The sequence below is a fragment of the Dipteris shenzhenensis genome, chromosome 6 (genome assembly GCF_047967505.1).
Source record: "Dipteris shenzhenensis isolate YYH24624 ecotype China chromosome 6, Dip_SZ_1.0, whole genome shotgun sequence".
Taxonomy (NCBI): domain Eukaryota; kingdom Viridiplantae; phylum Streptophyta; class Polypodiopsida; order Gleicheniales; family Dipteridaceae; genus Dipteris; species Dipteris shenzhenensis.
In genome coordinates this window covers 18015601-18036543 of record NC_141601.1, presented here as the reverse complement: position 1 = coordinate 18036543, position 20943 = coordinate 18015601, and the positions used below count along the sequence as shown (strand labels likewise).

The following is a 20943-nucleotide window of genomic DNA, read 5'->3' as shown; positions in this document are numbered from 1 at the left end:
TTGATGCTTTCATTCGGTCCCAGGGTTTTAGAAGGAGTGAAATTGATCACTGCCTCTACACTAAAAGGGCTAAGGATAATAGCCTAATAATCTTGGCACTATATGTGGATGATATGCTATTGGCTAGCAAGAACACTTATGAGCTAGATGCATTAAAGGCCAAGTTGCATGAGGCCTTTGATATGAAGGATTTGGGACTTGCAGGTCATATTCTTGGTATGCGCATCACGCGTGATCGGAGTAGGAAACTCCTTTGGCTTTCACAAAAAGAGTATGTTACAAAAGTATTACAGCGTTTCAATATGGAGGGGGGGAAGGCAGTGAGTACTCCATTGCCTCCATATGTGAAACTGAGTCATACAGATAGTCCCAAATCAGATGAGGAAAGGGCCATGATGGCCAAGGTTCCTTATGCATCAGCAGTTGGGAGTCTTATGTATGCTATGATAGCTACTAGACCAGACATTGCATTTGCAGTGGGAGTTGTTAGTCGGTATATGGCTAATCCAGGAAAGAGGCATTGGGAGGCAGTTAATTGCATTATGAGGTACATGAAGGGTACCAAGCATTTGCTTTGGTAGAGGAGACATGCGTGTACTTGGGTACACAGATTCAGACTATGCAGGGCATGTGGATAGTAGGAGATCCACTTTTGGTTATGTGTTCACCTTTGTAGGTGGTGCAGTGTCGTGGATGTCTCGCGCACAGAAGTGTGTTGCTTTGTCTACCACAGAGGCTGAGTATGTTGCAGCCACAGAGGGTTGCAAGGAGGCTATATGGCTTGATCGGCTAGTGGGAGATTTGGGGATTCATACAGGTGTACCGACATTGCATAGTGATTCCATGAGTGCTATTCAGCTAGCACAGAATCCAGTCTTTCATGCAAAGACCAAACACATTGAGGTCAGGTACCATTTCATCAGGGAGGTACTTGAGGACAAGCGCATAGAGCTTGTCAAGGTTCATACAGATGATAACCCTGCAGATATGCTGACGAAGAGTCTACCTAGTCAGCGGTTTGAGTATTGTCGTGTATTGATGGGCATTGGATAGTATGCTCACTAGTCGTTCTCTCTTAAAGGCACATTGTCCTTTAAGTGGGAGGTTGTGGGGGTTAAAGGTCACTGTGCCTTAACCTCGGTTATGTACAATACTCAAACACACATATAAATGAATGAAAAAGAAGATTAGGGTGGTTCTGCACCCACCAAAACTTGTGTGGCTCTCTGTCTCTCTCTCTCCTTCTTCCGTTCTTGCTTCCGTTGAGAGCACTTTCACAAGTGGCATAGCTCTTGTGAAGAGAACGTAGCCTGGTTTGAGGAAGTCCGACATCTAAAAACCGAAAGAAATGCAAACCAAGCCAGAGTTGCATAATAAGATCATAGCTCTACGTGCCCAACTAATGAGCCTGGAGGACCTCAACACATGGTTGTAGCAAGAGGCCCACTATGCACGTGCAGCACTGATCAGAGATGCGAGCATGGATGTGCGGTTAGTTGTTTTTCGGCATCCATCTTGTCAACCATATGCCGTGCAACCTCTTCCCTCCGATAGCCCAAACAAATTTTTGTGTCCAATATGCCAGTGTTCGTTTGATAACTCAATTGGCTATTATGCTCTTTCTTGCAGCCACAAATTTCATATTTATTGTCTAGTAGATTATGTGCTGACTAGATCTATTTGTCCACTTTGTAAAGCCCAACTATCAATGGCGTTGTACATGGTGTTGGGCTTAGGACATCTATATCTAGGACCATGACTTTCACCACTTTACAATGTATACATTCTCTATGATGGAAATATATGACTTTGTTTTAAGTTATATGCTCTTTCAAGTTTATATGGTTGCAATTATGAATGAATAAAGTAATAAGTAATTGAAATTTATAGAATAAAGTAGGTTGGAATTAAAGTTTATTGAACTTCCATCCGATTGGCAAACTAGAAATCCTAAAACAATATGTAGGTTTCAATATTTTAAATAAATCCTTCCTAGATTTATTTTTCCTTAGTTAGTTTATGATGGATTGTATGTTATAAAAAATCCCTTCAATAAGCTCATGTATTAACATATATGCCAAGCAATGTTTCACTACTAGAAACCTATATTCTCATTATAGGATATCGAGGTGTTATGAGATTTCCCCTTATTTGATGTCCATGAGAAAATGGCAAATGCATATTTTCTACATAATTGGAATTGAGATGCAATGGGTAATGGAAGAAATAAGCTTGTGAGGAAAATTTTGTAATTGTGGTGATAAGTGAGAAAAAAGTCTTGATTTCACCCAAATGAAAAATGAAATTAATTGTATGTATGTTCCATTCTAAAATATAAAAGAAAAGAGATAACTAGCATATTGTTAAATCTTAAGATGTTGAGAGAATGGACAAATAGTTGAGAATTCTCAATGTTGACCTAGTGTTGGAGCATGGTGTGTGTGTGGGGGAAGGGGGAACACTATCTATGTGTGACATAGCATGTGAGAATATTATTAATTCTCTTCTCTTACATCTTAAGTACTTACATATTTTGCAGCATGCATATCATGTAAGAGAAATACTATTGATTCGATCATGTGACAAACTATATAAAGTAACCTTAAAAGCACAAGCCTTTATTAATTCTCCTATACACATGCTAGCACTATTTTAAAATCCCCCTAGAGCCTGTAACTTTTAACTAGATTTTGAGATGCCCTCATATATTGTACACATCTATGAATTTGCACTTTATATCTTGCATTAAAATGCTTAAACCTAAATGAAAAATCATTTTCTATTTGCCATTGAAAAATAGTTATATGCACTTTCATCACAAGCTCTCTCTCTCTCTCTCTCTCTCTCTCAATTAAAAATAATCTTGAAAGTCATTAAAAAATAATGTTACCAAAGACAAGAAATATCACTTTGCATATGCTTCTTCCGCACGTCATCGCATAGGCTTCTTTTGCCTATGATGGTCAGTGGTATGCCAGTTGCCATGCTCTTGAGCAAAAGAACCCGGTCAAGAGCAATAAAATTAGCATTACCACCCAGAGGACTATGTGATGGTGACAAGGAAGAATCAAATCTTCAAATCTAGAGCTCTAAGCACAAGACATTTACAATGCATGATGAGACAATACCATACTGCCACCCATCGACAACATGCATGATGTGACATAATAAAATCTCTCTCTCTCTCTCTCTCTCTCTCTCTCTCTCTCAATCAATCAAAACTTACCTCAAAATTCATCCAAAAAGAATGTTACCAAAGACAAGAAATATCACTTTGCATATGCTTCTTCCTCACGTCATTGCATAGTAGGCTTCTATTGCATATGATGGTGAGTGATATGCTAGTTGGCGTGCTCTTGAGCAAATGAGCCTGGTCAAGAGCACTACAATTGGAATTACACCCATAGGCCTATGCGATGGCATCAAGGAAGAATCAACTCTTCAAAGCCCAAACACTAAACACAAGATATTTATAATGCATGATGAGACAATATCATATTGCCACCCATCGATAGCATGTGACAAGACAATACCACATAGTGCAAAATTCTTATCCCACCCTAAACTGCAAATTGCAATAAAAAAACAAGAACACATTCATAATACAATGAGACATTCAAAACCCACTGTCAGCATCATTCCCACAATTCATGAGTCACTATCCTCATCATGTTCGTCATCAATGTCCTCATCTTTAGACCCATGTGGAAGGTGAATATTATTTCCCTCATCTTCATCCAATTCATCCTCTTGATCGCTATCCTCGTTAGATGTTGCACCACTAGTCCCTTCTCATCCTCTTCTTGGGTTTCTGGGATCTGCAACAATGATGGGACTGCTTTAGGTTGGATAGCATCAGGTGGGATATCGCATGTCCATTTTGAAACTTTCTCCTCATATCCCACATCTCCTAATGTTTCCAGCATTTTATGATTGGCATAGATGTACACTAACTTCTCAGCCTAATCCTTTAGAAGTCTATTTTAGAAAGTACCATGATTGTACTTGTAATGAATCTAGTTTCTTTCTGAGCCCGAGTTTGTGTTTGAGAAAGAACCCTCATTGCAATTGAGCATAGAAGCTCACATGTGCCACCATTCATCATCCACCATTTCTAAGCAGATGTAGTTTTTGCCAATGCTTGAACATCGCTCAATGCAAACAACCACTCCTTGCATTGATACTTGGCTAACTTGTTACAACAGTTTGCAAACTCATGGTTTTGGGGATAATACTGTTGCACGACCTTATGAAAGTCATGCATAACAATTGGGATCTCTTCGGGCTTCATATTCCACCACTTAGGGTCTAAAAGGTACCCAACAATATGCAAGAGATTGTGAGCTTGCTCCCATCAAGGACTAAACAATTCCCACAATTCCTTGCATTTTGTAGCATTAAATGGTCTTCTCTCATTCTATTGGCCTCGACGAGTAGGGGGATTCCTCGCAATAAGAGCTTGCTCAATACTCCAAAAGTGCATCCATGTTTTTTTTATTGTTGAAGCCTTTGAGTCCAAAGCCCTAAGTGCATATAATACAAGTTTCATAACATTAGTAGTATCCTCAAACCGTTTCCATAATGTAGGGGATCCCAATGTTTCTTTCAGGTCACGCATTTTCTCCTTTGTTACCCTATCAATCAACTATGACATCCATCATTCAAATGCATCACAATGAAATGTCTCTATAAGAAAACTCCTATTTTTCACCAGGGATTGCAAAGTGTAGAAGTATGTAGCAAATCTTGTGGTTGTTGGCAATTGCAACATGGTAGAACCATCATGAGACATAAAGATTGCTTTGAGACATTGCTTTAATCGTATTAACTTCAAGATGTCTCAAGCCTCACAAACTATCTCTTTGAACCATGGCACTTGTTTATACCAATATTTCAGTGAAAGATTTAAAGTTTGCATGTAATACGTATATGCATATAGATTGGTATATTCCCTTTGCAATATTCTACTCGTCTTTTTACAACTCTAGGCATTATCCATGACAACCTGCACAACCTTTTCAAGGCCTAACTCTCTTATAACCTTTGATAATACACCAGCTATATATGTCCCCAACTTCTTTACATGTGAGGCATCAATTAACGTGTGGAAGGCCTCCCCACGCAGTGAAAAGCTACAATTTATGTGCTCTTTCTCTTCTACATATGCCTTTTCTAATAGTGCCATACGAAATGTGTGATATAAAGATGGCTTGAAGCCCACTGGTCCATAGTTAGCAATGCAATTCCATGTAGCTCTCATATCATCATTATCGACCATACCTAGTGGATATCCTGACCGCAAGATTGATCTACCAAGTACATATTGTGCATTCTCCAAATCTTGAATCTAGATGCTCTCAACTATCATGGGTTGCCTAAAGTTAGGAGTTGCAGTTGTCAATCTAACTTCACTAGCCATAGGTGGAGATCTATCTTGGATGCTAGTATCCACACAAGGAGTTCTAGCATGTGAGCCTACAACACTTGTACTCCCATCACTGTGTATGCTTACAGAGACTCTGCTCCACTTACACCTTGACTTTCCCAAATTGATTTTCTTTGGATTTTTTCAAAAGATTGCAACTTCTTTGTCAAGGTGCGAGCTACTATAATAGCTCCGAGGGCCACTGAATGCTCTTTCTTGAGTCACCAAGCAAGTGACCCCTTATGCGAGGTGGTCCCCCAGATTTTGTATTCCATAATACTTGAATTTCCACTCAACGTAGTCACAAACATTAATGACAAAGTCCCATTTGGACCATGTGACTTATGGTTTTCCCCTTGTGCACGTGGAATACCTCTTTGAGAGGATTGTGATAACTACATAAATTCTCTCCCTATATCTTGGTTAACAACCTCACAGAGTGGATCAAGCATTGGGGTAGTGCCTATTTTGGAAATGAGATCCTCTTTTGCAACTCCTTGTTCAACCTCAGGAACATTATCAGGCATATGAATATTGGCATGGGCATGACTCGATGCATCCACAATTTGCCTAGTCATAACTCGCGTCTTGAATATTGTGGACAAATGACTAGCATAAGCATGATAGGTCTCCAATCAGCCAAAGATTCACAAATTTTCTTTTTTGGAAGGAGTTTAACAAGACCTCTCTTCCATGTGTTTCGCATTTTCTGATTTTGTCAAGCAGAGTTCACCATATGTAGCAATGTATGCTTCAAAAGAGGCCAATAATCTAGAAAAAACTCAACTGTAAGACCATCCCATCCTGGAGATTTCCATCTACCATAGGGTTTGATTGCATCTGGCAATTCCCTCTCAATAAAAGGTTCCTCCAATTCCAAAGCTTGAGTAGTGAAAATAATAGGAGAAACATGCTGTAAAAGTGAATTTCTTGCAGACAGAACCTGCTGCAAGGGAGAATCTGCAGAACCAAACTGCTGAGAGAAATGATGGACATAAACAGAAGCAAGCTGTGACCATGATGTGCCTTAGCTTAAGACTCCTCACTAACAATCGCATTCATTGGCACTCATGATCGTGGTCCACAAGTTTCCAAAATGCAAGGAGTCAGAGTATAGACCACTCTCAAGAACATACAACAAACACTCACATCCACTAGCCCTCGTGTTCATGGTCTACAATATCCCCAAGATGCAAGGAATAGGAGGAGAAAACCACACCCACAAGTAAAATGAATGCTGACACACCCTCCCCCACTTAGCCTTACCACTATTTAGATCCAAATCGTGGTTCACTTTCTTTCTAAACTTACCAAAGGGTTTATCGGGATATGAACCACAATCGGATCAAATGACGAGCCTCTAGTACCATTTTCACCAATATATAGCACCGGGCTGTGCGGGAAACTATGAATCTGCAACCCATAATACTGTCGGTACTTGAGATACTATTGGTGGTAATATAGCTAATACCACCGGTAATATAGTATTACTGCCGGTTTAAATACCGGTTACCATCAGTAATGTGCTTATTATGGCCGTTTATATGAGTACTATTGGTGGTATTTTTATCCGGTTTCTCGGTGATTTTTTTCGATAAACATGATGACGTTGTTTTCATGCTACTTTAAAGTGTAATTAATGAATGGTAATAACCCCTTAATGCAAACATGCAAACATGAAACATGAACTTAATCCTTGTGGACTTCTGATCAATTTAGTGGAATGTGGTAGATAAATAGATTGTGTGGGATAGATTTTCAAACAGATTGTGAAATGTTGGATTTCTAATAAATAGATTGTGTGGGATAGTTTTGTAATAATGGGCTTAAGAAAGCCATTCGGCCCGTTGGACAAGTACTGCCAATACTCCAAATTTATTTTTAATCACACTAATTTAACCATGTAATTTTTAATATTACATTTTGTAATATTTTGTATTATCTGGGAAAGTCTTTGACCAATATTGGGATGAGTTGTTTTTTTTATAGATATGTCCATCAAAAAGGCTTGGCATGTAATGCCTATAAAAAAATAGCAAAAGTATAACATAAGTAAAAAGTTTCATACCCATAGATACTTCTGTGGTTTTTTTTGGGATCTGGGTCATTACCCTCTTCTAATCGTCTGCTTTCTCACCTTCCTCTCCACCTTCTTCATCAACCTCTACCCCCTCAACATTAGTAAAACCCACCTTGAGACCTTCATCATTCTCCTCCCCATCATCATCAGTAACATTCACCTTGAGTCCTTCACCATCCTTATTGGACATCCCCATTAAAGGGGTGTGATGGAATGTAATGCTCAATCCTTCTTTGATTCCCCAAAATCATCATCTTGAGGGAAGGTGTTGAGAAACAATTCTCAACATCATGTGATCATAGCATTAACCCAATAGAGTGCTATAAAGGAAAGGGTTAGATGCCCTAACCCTTAAAGGGTTTGTATATATTCTACATTTTCAACTAAATATAGTGAATAGTTAGTCATTTGTGGTGTGCTCTCTAGCTATGTCCTCTCTCCTCATCTCCACTCTTCTCCTCTCCCCTCTTCACATTTTGCCATGGTATCATAGCATCCTTGCCTTTCGCTGAGGCATCATAATCTACAAATGTGAGATATTGATTGAGAGTTCTCGAGTGATTGTAATTTCATTACATTCTCTTCTGTTGAGAGAATTTCCATCCATTTGGTGAGTTATATCCATCATTTGAGTTAATTCCATAAGAACACCTTTTCATTAGGTTTCTTTTTTGGTTTCCCCAGAAATTTTTAGTGCTTCTTTTCTATCTTTCTTTCTTTCTTAGTTTCCCTGAACACATTGATATGCCCCATAGTTAATCGTTAAATTTGGCTTATGACCCTAGTTCACAATAAGGTCACAAGCCAATCTTTTATATCCTTAAACATTATCATCATGTAGAGTATATAGGATTTTTAACTCATTTTTTGGGCATGTATGAATGTGAATACAAATTCGTTATGATGGTAAATAAATGTGAATACAAATCTGTTATGATGGTAAATAAACATTACCCAAGCTAGTTGTCGACAGTGAAGTATATCATTTTAAAGAATCCACCTTGTACATTGTTGACACCAAAATAAATCATGAAAGAAAAAGTTATTTCCTAAAGCTTGGTTGACTTGCTAATGGGAAAGAGACTAAAATTAATTGGTACCTCCTAATTAGTAAATAAATTGCACATTAAAGTCACATTAGAATTAATGGAGATCCATTACATGGAGCAACATGGAGAACCAAGAACACAATTTCTAGAAAGATTACTTTCATCTTCTTATTCTATTGACTTTGCACAAGGAAATTTAGAACAAGGATCCATGCAAAGAAGGTGGGTGATGTCAAAGATGCAAGATTGACTTTCATATCCTTATGCTATTGACTTTGCACAAGGAAATTTGGAACAAGATTCACACAAAGAAGGGGGGTGATGTCAAAGATGCAAGCTTGCTAACAAGGAAGTTTTAAACTTCTTTTGTCAATTGGTAATTTTATTATTGTGTGGGCAACTATCATGGATTTTTGCTTCCTAGGTTGCTATGCTTAAAGAACATTACTTTGGATGATATATGTGGTCACCATTTGTAGCTTGCTAGGACATATAAAAATATTCATATTCAATAGTTGATAAATATTATACACTAAGTTATTTACGATTGAGATTTTGAAATGTGATGCATTTTGCTAATCTAGATTATATAGTCAAAAGGAATGACTAAGAACCAAAAAGAATTTTAAAGTAGCTAAATTTTTTATGATGCTATGCTTTAAGGAGGTTGTCAAATATATTCACATTGAAAGGATATATTCTATGTGTGGATTGAGAAAAAATTTGTTTGGATTTTAATAGCCTATGGGTGCCAAATATGATCATTTTTAAAACAATATTGTTATGTAGAAACATCCTTCTTCAATCAAGGAAAGTAGTTTTAAAAATGAGAATTGTCAAAAAACATGGAACGACTTAGAAGGTGTACATGATAATAAGTCCCCTATGCCTTCAAAATACCTTCATGGGGCCAATTAATTAGTGAGACAAAGTAGCAAGAGAGGGGAAAGGACAACCTTGAGGGCTAGTCAAACTAGGGGCAAGAAAGGGGCTCATGAGGTTCATCATAACACAAGATCATATCCCTCGTACCATGATGCAATTGGAGGAGGGATTTATCCCCTTCCCTACTCATTGTTCTACATCTACTGATACCCCCTAAATAGATAAATGAGTTTGTATACATTATTCATAGAGGCTTATCTATATGGGGCACATGGTCTTGGGTTTAGACCTTAGTGACTAAAGATCTTCCACATGATTAAAGAAGTTCTTCCAAAATCTACTAAAATGACTATAGCTATGAAACTTCTCATCGCCTTTGTGCATTTTAGTGAATTGATTATTGGCCATAAAAATTGTTCATTCCCTCACCTTGTTTAATTTGTGCAAATGTTTTAAATAGGGCAAACAATAGAGGTTAATCAAAATGAATATGTGTGGACATGTTAATACAAATAGGGATGGGCTAGAACTTAAGTAAGATCAAATATCAGCACTAAAAATGAAAAAAGGGAAAAGTCATAAGTACTCTCTTCAAATAAATGATATGACATTATAGCTTGGATGTTATGAAAGACCAATCATGTACTACTTGTGCGAGATTCTCATAAAAGAGTGAATAAAAGAGAACAAGGTTTTGAATGACTATATTATTGGGGCTACAATAAAATTTCTTTGAGAGGCCTCATACTCTCTATGCCTCATACTTTCTTTGAAAGGCCTCATACTCTCTATGCCTTGCATATTCTTGATACTAGTTTCGGTAGAAAAACTAAGCAATATTTTGCACAGGACGTAATTATGAGTATTCACAATTCATGAAACACATTTGCCCAAAACAAAATTTGTCAAGTTTCCCCCTTTTATGGAAGGTGAGCATTTTAAACACAAAGGCAACTCCAATAGATTTCTCTACATATCGTAATCTCGCTAATGTAGGCCAACAGCCTTGTAATGCTTCTTTCTGTTGTTGCGCATATCGTGAATAGATAGTTTAGTTGTACTTTTGGTAAACAAATATTGGGGTACCTTAGACTCAATCCCTGGTACTTATGCAAAATGGCTTAAGCATTTGGATCTCGTTGGCATTTATAGCACAACTTTCAAATGAATATTATTTGAAAGGGTTGCAAACCAATTTCGAGCATTAATTTGAACCAAAACAAATCTAACAATGCCCATGGTAATTTCTATATGGAAGTATAGGATGATGTGTTATTTATGTGGCATTATGTCATATACCAAACCTAAGATTCTCAAGGTTAGTTTCATTGAAAGAACTTATTGTAACCAATGATAAATTAAACCAATGACTAGAACATTTTGAATTAAACCTTAATTGGGTACTCACCATATAATTTCTCTATATGAGAAAAACCTAAGATGCTCAAGGTTAGTTTCATTGAAATAACTTATTGCAACTGATGATAAACTGTACCAATGACTTGAACATTTGAATTAAAGCTTAACTAGATACTCACCATATAAGTTCTCCATATGATAAAAATGATTATTAATTCCACCTTGTTGACTAATTCAACCACTAATTACATTTTTGCCCTTTACCCATGCCGTACACCCAAATGAGTGAAAAAAGCGCGTTTATGGTTGGATCAAGCAATAAAGTGGTCCTGTGGCCTTGCCACAAGATTGATCACATCTATTATGAGGGAGTTACACTCACTTCTTGACTATTCAAAAGTGGCTTCCTTGTATGGAAAGTGTAAAAGTCATTACGGTTAAATAAGAGGGCAAGTGGAACTCAATGTTGGTGTTTCCTTGCCACAAAATCAATCTTAAAGGTAATAAGGGCTTTGCACACTGGTTGGATATGGCCAAATTTGACCTTTGAGGATCTTTTTGCACCCTAAGTTTTCAAGCCCTCCCTGACCCTCTCAACTCAAAGTGGCATACCTAGTTTTGGCATGGTTGATCACTGGCATAGAGGCTTGGCAAAAATGGTTGATCGCTAACACAAGAGACTTCGCAAAATTGTTGAGACACCCTAAACTCACTAATGTGTTGAGCAGCATTGATAGGTGTAAGATTAGTATCATCTTCAAACTGTTGGTTTACCAACTCTTTCCTTGTAGGTAGCTCAATTCCCTTAATGAAACTCTCTTCCACCCTTTTGTCTAGCATCCAACCTAAGGAATCAACAGCTACAACAAAAAGTAGAGGGTCAAGCAAGATATGTATTAGAAAATGAGTCACCTAATCCCATGTCCTAAAGGGCTTGGATCATAGAATTCCAATCCAATCTATCATATTCCTTGTCAAAGTCAATCTTCAAGAAACAAATGCCTTGACCCTAGTGCTTGGCATGTTCACACCTTTCTATAAGTTTATGATTGCCTCTAAAAGGTGTCTACCGTTGATAAAGCCTTTCTTCTCTTTCTTGATCCAATTCTTCATCCTCATCTGGATCCTAAGGGCAAGTGCTTTAGTTGTAACTGCAGTTCAGCATTGCCAAGGGTCTCTAGTTCTTGATTTCATGCTTATTTCCTTCTTAAGGAATGAGCTTTATGATTCCAACATTGTGGTGGCTAGGTAAAACTTGAGTCCTAATGCTCTCCTCCTAGACCCTCAGGAGGTAAGGCCCAACCAGATCCCAAATCACTTTATAAAATTCAATGGGAAGGCCATTTTCCCCGGGGTATTTCCATCTAGAGATAGAGGGGTTTCCATGCAAGATTTGTCAAAATTTTGCACCGACTTGCTACCTTGCACAAATCCCTCTTTCTTAGCATCATTTGTCTAAACAACAGTAGATAATAGACCGTGGAAGTAAAATTCAATAAAATCCAGATTATCCTGACGGTTAGAGGCATGATATGAGGAGTTAAGCCGTAACAGAGGAACTCCTGCATATAACTCGACATTACGTAGAAAGGCTTGCGATGTATTAGGACTCAGTTATGCTGAATCAAAAGCCATTTTGTAGATATTTTAGACTATGTATAATGTGCCAAAATACTTTCAAAGCTTTAAAATAGTTTTTGTGTTTTTATGGTTGGATGGTAGTCATTGTGCAACCAAAGAATTGCCACATAGGTGTAGTATAGCTAGCTACTGCAGTAGTGTGTGAAATATCAACATCAGTATACAGAGCATGATGTTTCAATGATCATAGTGCAGATAGATGCTTACTCGAGAAAGAGTGGGATGTGGGAAAAGGCAGGCCTCCAGATGATTCTACCTATGTAGTTTTTATAATTGTTGGAAACATGGTGGAGAGAGAGAGAGAGAGAGAGAGAGAGAGAGAGAGAGAGAGAGAGAGAAGGTTAGGGTGTGAGGAAATGATGCTCAAATGAAGACATGATAAAAGGCTTTCATTCATTGATCAAGTATGACAAGACAAGTGAAGTACAAGCCTTATATAGGCTACTCACTCACACACTAGTACCTAGTGCATATGGGATAAGTCCCATGATGACACGTGGCACTAACACATGACTCACGCACATAAACTAGTACTAGATCACCTAGTACCACACATCAACACACTCTTTGGCTATGATATCTCCAACACCCCCCTTCAGAGCAAAGAGTGTGAGACCCAACACGCAAGAGTAGACCGATCCCCCCTCCCGTAATATTACAAAGAGCAAGTCCAACTATCCAATACTCCCATGTGATAGTGGCTTCTCAGTCAGCTTGCGACCGGCAAGGGCAAACCATCACTCGTCATCCCCCCTTACTCTGAACTGGGCAGTCAATACCATTAACCAAAGTAAAAGACAATACATTCATTTGGAGACAACCCAGGACAGAGTACCTCTTACTGACTCCAAATACATGCAATTTAGAGGGACAACTCAAGGTTGAGAACCTTTATTTGACTCAACACAAAGCATAGGGGCCTAGAAAGCCCCAACCCTGGTCAAATGGATCCTCGTCGTCATGAGAGAGGCCGTGAACCTCTACTCTCTTATAAATCCATCACGTGGATTTCAAGTCAATAGCTAAGCAGATTTGGAGTCACCTCGAGACCTTTGGTAGTAATAAAACCACCAACTCTAATAGAGTGATGAGTTGAGTGACTATCTAGCCCGGTTTCAATCTCTTGTTCAACAACTCTCAAGTTTGAAAAGTTTCCCTCATGTTGAAGATAAGATGGCCGTCCTTATGAAGAGTATGCATGGAATTTCTCACTTTGAGCATACTCTTGAGATCCTTCGTCTTGCCACTACCACGTTTGATGATATAGTGGCACTCCTAATTAAGAAGGACCGTTGCAATAAGGAAGCCGCTCTTGCCTCTCCTGTTGATCATGCATTTGCTTCCACAAGCAAATGGAAGACCAACAAGAACATCATTTGCGGGTTTTGCAGGAGGAAAGAACACATTGAAGCCCATTGCTTCAAGAAGAAAGCACAAGAACAAGAGAAGCATCATGCCAATCTTCCGGCTGAAGACCAAGCTGAACTTGAAGAGTCCTCGGAGGAGATACATGTAGCTATAGCCGACTAAGCAAAGACCACTGAGAGCAATGGCCTTTGCATTCTGCTACTTTCAAGTCCTTTGGTGTTGTTGATCAAGTAACTCAACCTGGTCATCCTCAACAACATCCCAAACTCCTTCACACATGAGCAACAATTGCATCTTGGTTTGCCACGTGGGAAAGCCTTCCCCCTTGAACTTCTCCACGAGGAGGGAACTTGAAGACAACTAAGTCATGATTGAAGAGGACTTCGTGAAGGCGGGCAGTAGCCTGAGAAATGCTTAAATAAATGTGACCAGCAACTTGTGAATGTTCTTTGCAAAACAAAAAAAAAAAACTTGTGAATGGCCTCGGAGGCTCCAAATTACAATAGCAACCTCCACGTGTGCAAGACCGCCGAAGAGGTGCTCCTATAGATAATTGAAGCAGTTGGTCGAAGGCTTGAAGGACTCCAAACTACACACGTAGGTCCAAAATGTGCAGGGCGGTTGATATGGATGGCTAGGCGATAGCTGCAGGTGCTCCAGATGCAAAGGCGGGTCTCGAAATCTGCATAGCGGCTCAACAAGGCACTCCAAAGTGCTGGAGCAGGTCACCACAGTAAAAGTCGACTGGTATATGTATGCTGGAGTGCTGAAAATAGCTCGGAAGTGGCTCTGTTGGAGGCGGTTATGCAGTAGCAACAGCACATAAGACGTCAATTTTGGCAATGGAAAGCTCCAAAAATGGCCCTGAAGGTCCACTCGTGCAAGCACAATGAACCGACCAACAAGTAAGGAGGCCGCCTAGACAACGTAGAGCACTCAAGACAGCTTCTAGGAAATCCGGATGGAGGCGGCAGGGTATGAAGACTCTAAGCTGATGCAAACGGGTGCAAGGAGGAGGTGAATAGAGGCGAGATAAGCTGAGAGGAAGAAATAGCTAGAGGCAGAAATGAACAAGGGGCAAAATGGAGCAGGGTTGAGGTGGCTGTAGGCTGCACGAAGAAGGGCTGAAGCAAAATTAGGGTTAGGGCTAGTGAAGTGGCAGCTATGGAAGGTGGCTCTGATACCATGTTAGAAACATGGTGGAGAGAGAGAGAGAGAGAGAGAGACAAGATTAGGATGTGAGGAAATGATGCTCAAATGAAGACATGACAAAAGGTTGAGGTGGCTGCAGGCTGCACGAAGAGGGACTGAAGCAGAATTAGGGTTAGGGCTAGGGTGAAGTGGCAGCTATGGAAGGTGGCTCTGATACCATGTTAGAAACATGGTGTAGAGAGAGAGACAGAGAGAGAGAGAGAGAAGATAAGGATGTGAGGAAATGATGCTCAAATGAAGACATGACAAAAGGTTTTCATTCATTCATCAAGTATGAAGTACAAGCCTTATATAGGCTACTCACTCACACACTAGCACCTAGTGCATATGGGATAAGTCCCATGATGACACGTGGCACTCACACATGGCTTACACACATAGACTAGTACTAGATCACCTAGTAGTACACACCAACACACTCTTGCTATGATATCTCCAACAATAATGGAGTGCTTGTATAGGGAAAGAGGTGCCTCCTTCCATAGTGTAATGGAAAATATTTATCATATACTAACTTTATAAATAATTCATCATTGGTTCATTTTACACGACTCATTGAAGGGGTATTTGCACTGAAAGAACAAGGTCTTTATGCTTCAATTGCAGAAGAACCTGGGAAGGAAACATCCAGAATCCCCTTGCCCTTTAACAAGGGCAGACAAAATGCCTTTGGTAACACAGACAAATAATTACAGGAAGGAGGCATCTACCAAGGGAATAGGGGGTGACCTACCAAGGGAATTGAAAACTTGGAAAGAATCTCTTTATGCAGCAGCTTTTCGAGACGAGGAAATAAGCCCCTCAAGTCTTTCAATTAATGGCAGGGTTTCTTCTGTTCTATCTAAACTGTGCATTATCTCTATGAGCAAATCCAATATTCCACCAAGTCCCAGATTATTCTTGCCCAATTGTTTCTCTTTTATATGAAGAGCCCTCTGTGCAAGGCTTAGCGCTTCATCATTTTTTCCCCTTGAATGTAAAATTGAAGCCAATATGTTACAAGCTTCTCCTGCAAAACAGAAAGCAAACTTTCAATGTTAATACTTCTTATGAGCACCTACATGCAGGAAACAGGATTGCTGTCTTACAAGCATTTAAGACTTACCAATTAGTGGATTTTCCATTGGATAATTATTTTCTCGGATGCTAAGAGCTTGGCGTGCGAGAGCCTCAGCTTCCACTTGTTTTCCTAGATGATGCAGAGTTGTTGCTAAGAACTCCAAAGGGACTGATACCTGGGGAGCTAATGGTCCCAAACTTGTGGTAATCAATTTCAAGCTGTGCCTTAGCAATGGTTCACATTTATCAAACTTCTCATCATGAGCATAAGAAGTTGCCAAATTCTGGAGGTGAACCACTAGCCGTGGACTACTAGGTCCGACCACCTTTTCTTTTTCACGCAAATTTTCTTCCCATAGTTCCTGAGCTTCTTCCTTCCTGAAGAAATTCATAGATAAAAAGATGACAGTTACCATGTGCCTTTGCAGAATTAAATCATTTAAAAGCACCTAAAAAATATTGGTTGCAGTATAAGACAAATGCCAAACCTAAATTAAAATTGGGTATGTTAGGAAGTCAGCAACAATCTAAAATGAACTGGAACCAATGTGGCTTCTCCAGCTTTGCTCTTGAAACTCTTATCTCGGCCGGTAGAGTTTGTTTCTCTGAAGCCAAAGAGCCTAAACAGACAGTTTGAATAAATATTTCCAAGCTTCTTGCATACATTTATGGGGTTAATCCAATGCTCAGCACTCTAGACTGATCTTGATGGATAATGTAATTTGCAGGGGATCAGTTTCAGATGTTTCCATGAATAAGAGCACGATATAACAAGAGCAGAAACTTATATATTTTTCTTACATATTTTGCGCTTGGACATTCTATTTAGTGGTCTTTAGGCAGAAAACATTTTAGATAGTACGCTTCCTCCCTAACTCTCCTTAGGAAACTTCCTCTAGCAGCTAATTGCAGAATGCTAGTCTTTTCTAGAAGATCTTTTTCGAAACGTACTTCTATATTTACTTAGCCCCACATGGAAGTTTATTTTGCATTAATTTGAGCCCCTCAATTCATGAAGAGCCTAAAGGCCTATCCTTAAATTCCCATCTTGAAACTCGGGAGTGGTGGTCCCAATAAGATCGTGCATCTCTTTTACCTTTTAGTCCCAGGAGTCCATCATCTCCAAGGAGAAGTGCCTGTCCTATCATTCCCTTTTTTCCGTTTGATTATTACCTTTCATAATTGTGGATGAGGCGTGATACGTTAATGGTTTTAAAGCAATACAAACATCATAGCAGCAGCTAAAGAATGTAGTCCTGGCCATCCTTTCTGCTATGTTCACATCCAAAGACACTTGATGTAGCATAATTTGTGTTACAAAACTGGGTTCCAAGTAAGAATTTATTGGGAAAACCCCAAAATCTAGCAAAAAAGAGTTTGCCAATCACCCCTTAGTCCCCTGCTTATACAATGCAAAGTCTATAGGACCTGTCCTTCTTGGGAACAAGAATAACTCGGGTTACACAAGGGGATGAAGAAGGCTTAATGTAGCCTAAAGAGAGCCATTCTTCAAGCTGTCTTTTAATCTCTTCATTTTCCAAAGGGCTAGACACGTAGAGAGGTCTATGGAGAAAAGATGAGCCTCGTATGTGTCATGTGCATGGTGTACCTAGGGTTGGATAGCAAGTGAACGTGGGTTACGGGATAGCATAGGGCTGAATGGCTATTTTTAGCCAAGATTGCTATATATAGAGATTGATTCATATATAGTGCTCGCTTTATATGGAGGGAGCTATTCATAGCATTGAGCTATCTATAGTGGGTTTCCTTCTATATAGAGGCAGGGCCAGCACTATTGTGTAGTTCAGTTGAGCGCTTGAACCCAGGCCCGGACTGCGGCCATCTACATGGTGGATCATAGGTGGTGTATCGAGGGTTCTCTGGACAGGCTCAGGTGGTATGGTACACCTGGGTAAGATAGGGGCCTATGGATGAGTCGAGCTCTAGCCCACGTGCTCGGGGGTGGTCAAGCGGATCGAGGCGCCTGTGCTATGATTCTAGTTGGCTTGAGCATGAGATTCCAGGTTAGTGATAGCGTCAGATCTTGCGGGGTCGTGTTTCCAACACAAGGTCTGTAGAAAAGATGTCTTCCAGGTACGCTTGTTGAGATTGCTCTTGCAAATATGAATTTCAGTTCATGTATGGGCTAGAACGTTGGCTGATGATGCGCGCTCTTGATTGGGAGAGTTGTGGAAGAAATAGACGTCCATAGGCTGTGTGCTCTCTCTCAATTGCTACGTGTTTGGTAATTGTGATTCCCTGAGAAGGGTAGGCGTTGAGAAGGTTGGACGATATCAGCAAGAGATATGAGGATGGATCGTTTCTGACCTATAACTTCCCACGCTTGGGTTGTTCATGTGATTGGCTGTGTGGGGACACGTGAGAGTGGGCTGGTTAGGGAGTCTAGGTTCTCGTGGATGAGATACCTACCCTGGAGAACTAGATTTGCTGCAGCTGAGAAGTACGAGGAAAGAGAGTGGCTTGTCGAGGAGATCCGGGCATCAAAGACGGGGGCGATATGATTAGGGCAGGCGCTTGGCTTTGGGAAGGAGTGTATGGCCTGATTTTAGCGCGTTTTGGCTATTTTTGGCTGGCTGGAGAAAAGCGGGACCAGATCTATTAAAAGCGAGACTGTTTTTTGGTCACAAAAGCAGATTGTTGTTTTGTTTTTCTCTAGCAAGGAAAGCACTTGCTCTAAATCAAGCACCCACCCTAAATTCGCCTAGCTTTTGATGGCCCTTCCTAGCTATTTATATACCCGGGATTCCTCTCTCTCTCTCTCTCTCTTCAACACTTCAGCGCATGAAGACGAATTTCCCACCCTCTTTCCGTCTGAGATCAGCCTATCAGATTCCGCCATTTTTCTTGCTATCCTCTACCTGCCTTCTTCCTTGACTCCACGCAGCACTAGATTCTCTTTTGCTAGTGTGAAGAGCACGTGTTTGGAGGCGGCTGTTTTTCTTCTAGTCCCTCTCCCGTGCAAGATATTTTCCAGCCATGGAAGGACATCAAAGTAACGAGACACCTACGTTGGATTACTGTTTTATCGAGATGGAGGACGAGGCTACATCGGAGATTATTCCTTGTAGACCTCATGACCTGCTACGAGAGATGGATTCCTTGATGGATGAACTCTGTCACTACTATAAAACCCCTCAGTGCTAGAAATGTGCTGAAGAAGGCTCGTGTTGTTCTAAATGTAGACAACTTGTTTTAGAGTATTTGTACTGCTTCTGAGTTATTGAGAAGCAAGGAAGAAGTTGAAATCCTCAGTTTTGACAAACACCCAATTATTTTTGGCTCGACTGAGATCTGAGGCCTCTACTAATGTCTTTTCAGAGATAGCTTCGGGGCGCTCTCCCGCTTCCTAAGTCCTCTTTATTCCAGACCAGAGATGTTTGGCCGCCTTCATCCATGAGGCAGTCAGACCAATATTGATAGCGCTTACTCAGATCACAAAGACAAGGGTGGGGCACACTGGCATATTCTTCTCAGAGTATGATCACAGAGTTTTTCCATCCGAACGGCACAGTGCACAGGCTATCACCTCGCGGGCCTTTGACACAGGCATGACCCAGAGCCGACGACATGACATATCCGACAGAGAAAGGACACACAAATTACACTTGGAGACCTCCCTTCCATGCTCAGGGTTGGAGTGCGAACGACAGGGGTCACCGTAGCCCTAGTCAGACACGAAACCACTGTCAGGGACCACACCGGACCGCACCCACAAATAGTCGACAACACTCTATGATCTATCTCTGACTTTATACTAGCACTGCCCCACCGGTCACTAGGTCCACCATGATCTTCTTCCTTGAAGGGGGAGGGTCTCGTATCTGCGATATTGGACCGGATCTCATTTTATATTTGGATGACACATGATCAAGTGTGGATGGTCATATTGATGTTCTGTTATGACTCTGTACTATTGATGTTCTTATGGCTATGTCGCATTTAGCAGTTAGCATGGGTGTTGATGCTTGCTTAGTAGCTCCAACCTTTCAGCTTGTTGTATCAGGTTTCTCACAGTCTCATAGATCCATCGGCCTTTCAAAGACTTTAATAAACTCTTCCCCCCCCCCCCTCTCTCTCTCCCCCCCCCCAACCGCCATCTGTAACTCTCCGTACCTCTCTCTCCTCCTATCCGTACAAGCTGTCGCCCGTCAGCAGCAGTGCATCAGCAACAGCTCGTACTTCTCCGTCAGCAGTCCGTACCTCTTCGTACTTCTCTCAACAGTCCGTACCTCTCCGTCGGCAGTCCCTACCTCGCAGCAAACACACTAACCCTAACCCAAGTTGGGTTAAACCCCCGACCCAACCAGGGGGTTCAATAGACAGCCAATTATGGATTGGCCTACCCTCTCCTTCAAGTCTCCCTCAACTCCTTCAACCTCCATCAGGATTCGGTACTCCACAATTGCAGCCATGACACCCCCTCCATATGCACGGAATTACCAACAACAAGACTCAAAACGACCCATCCTTGGGCAACAAGATCAGATTTTTTATCTGCAGCAGGCAGTGAGAGAGCTACAATTGGAACTGGCAGAAATAAAGGCTCGACTTCACATTCAGGAAGGGCCTAGTAAGCAAGCAGTAATTGATGAGGCTGTAAAATCTTGAAAGGATTACCCCCCTACTCCGCAGCTAGTCTCTACATTCAAAGATCTTGTTCACATTGAAGTATAAACTGCTAAGAAGAAAGTGACTGTGGAAGTGGACACCAAAGCAAGTAAGTCTGATATTCAAGCATAGATTAAAGAACACGAAGCTAGATGTGATAATGGACTAAAGATTAGAATAGGGGGACTCCCAGAAGATTGGTACAAAGAGGAGGACACATATAGTGAAATATTGAC

At 40.5% G+C, this 20943-nt stretch overlaps 1 protein-coding gene and 1 pseudogene across 1 annotated transcript in view; both read right to left on the bottom strand.

Annotated features, from left to right (window-relative positions):
* The window catches only part of LOC147900880 (uncharacterized), a 41540-nt pseudogene extending 33839 nt beyond the window's left edge, over positions 1-7701 (bottom strand).
* Positions 7702-15547: 7846 nt separating this feature from the next.
* Positions 15548-20943, bottom strand: part of LOC147900878 (Tetratricopeptide repeat (TPR)-like superfamily protein) — a 120706-nt gene continuing 115310 nt past the window's right edge. The window contains exons 11-12 of the mRNA XM_087376387.1: positions 16125-16456; positions 15548-16028 (exon numbers count right to left, since the gene is read on the bottom strand). Coding sequence (XP_087232513.1) covers positions 15784-16028; positions 16125-16456 — 577 coding nt within the window. The 3' untranslated portion in view covers positions 15548-15783. The remainder of the gene's footprint in view (positions 16029-16124; positions 16457-20943) is intronic.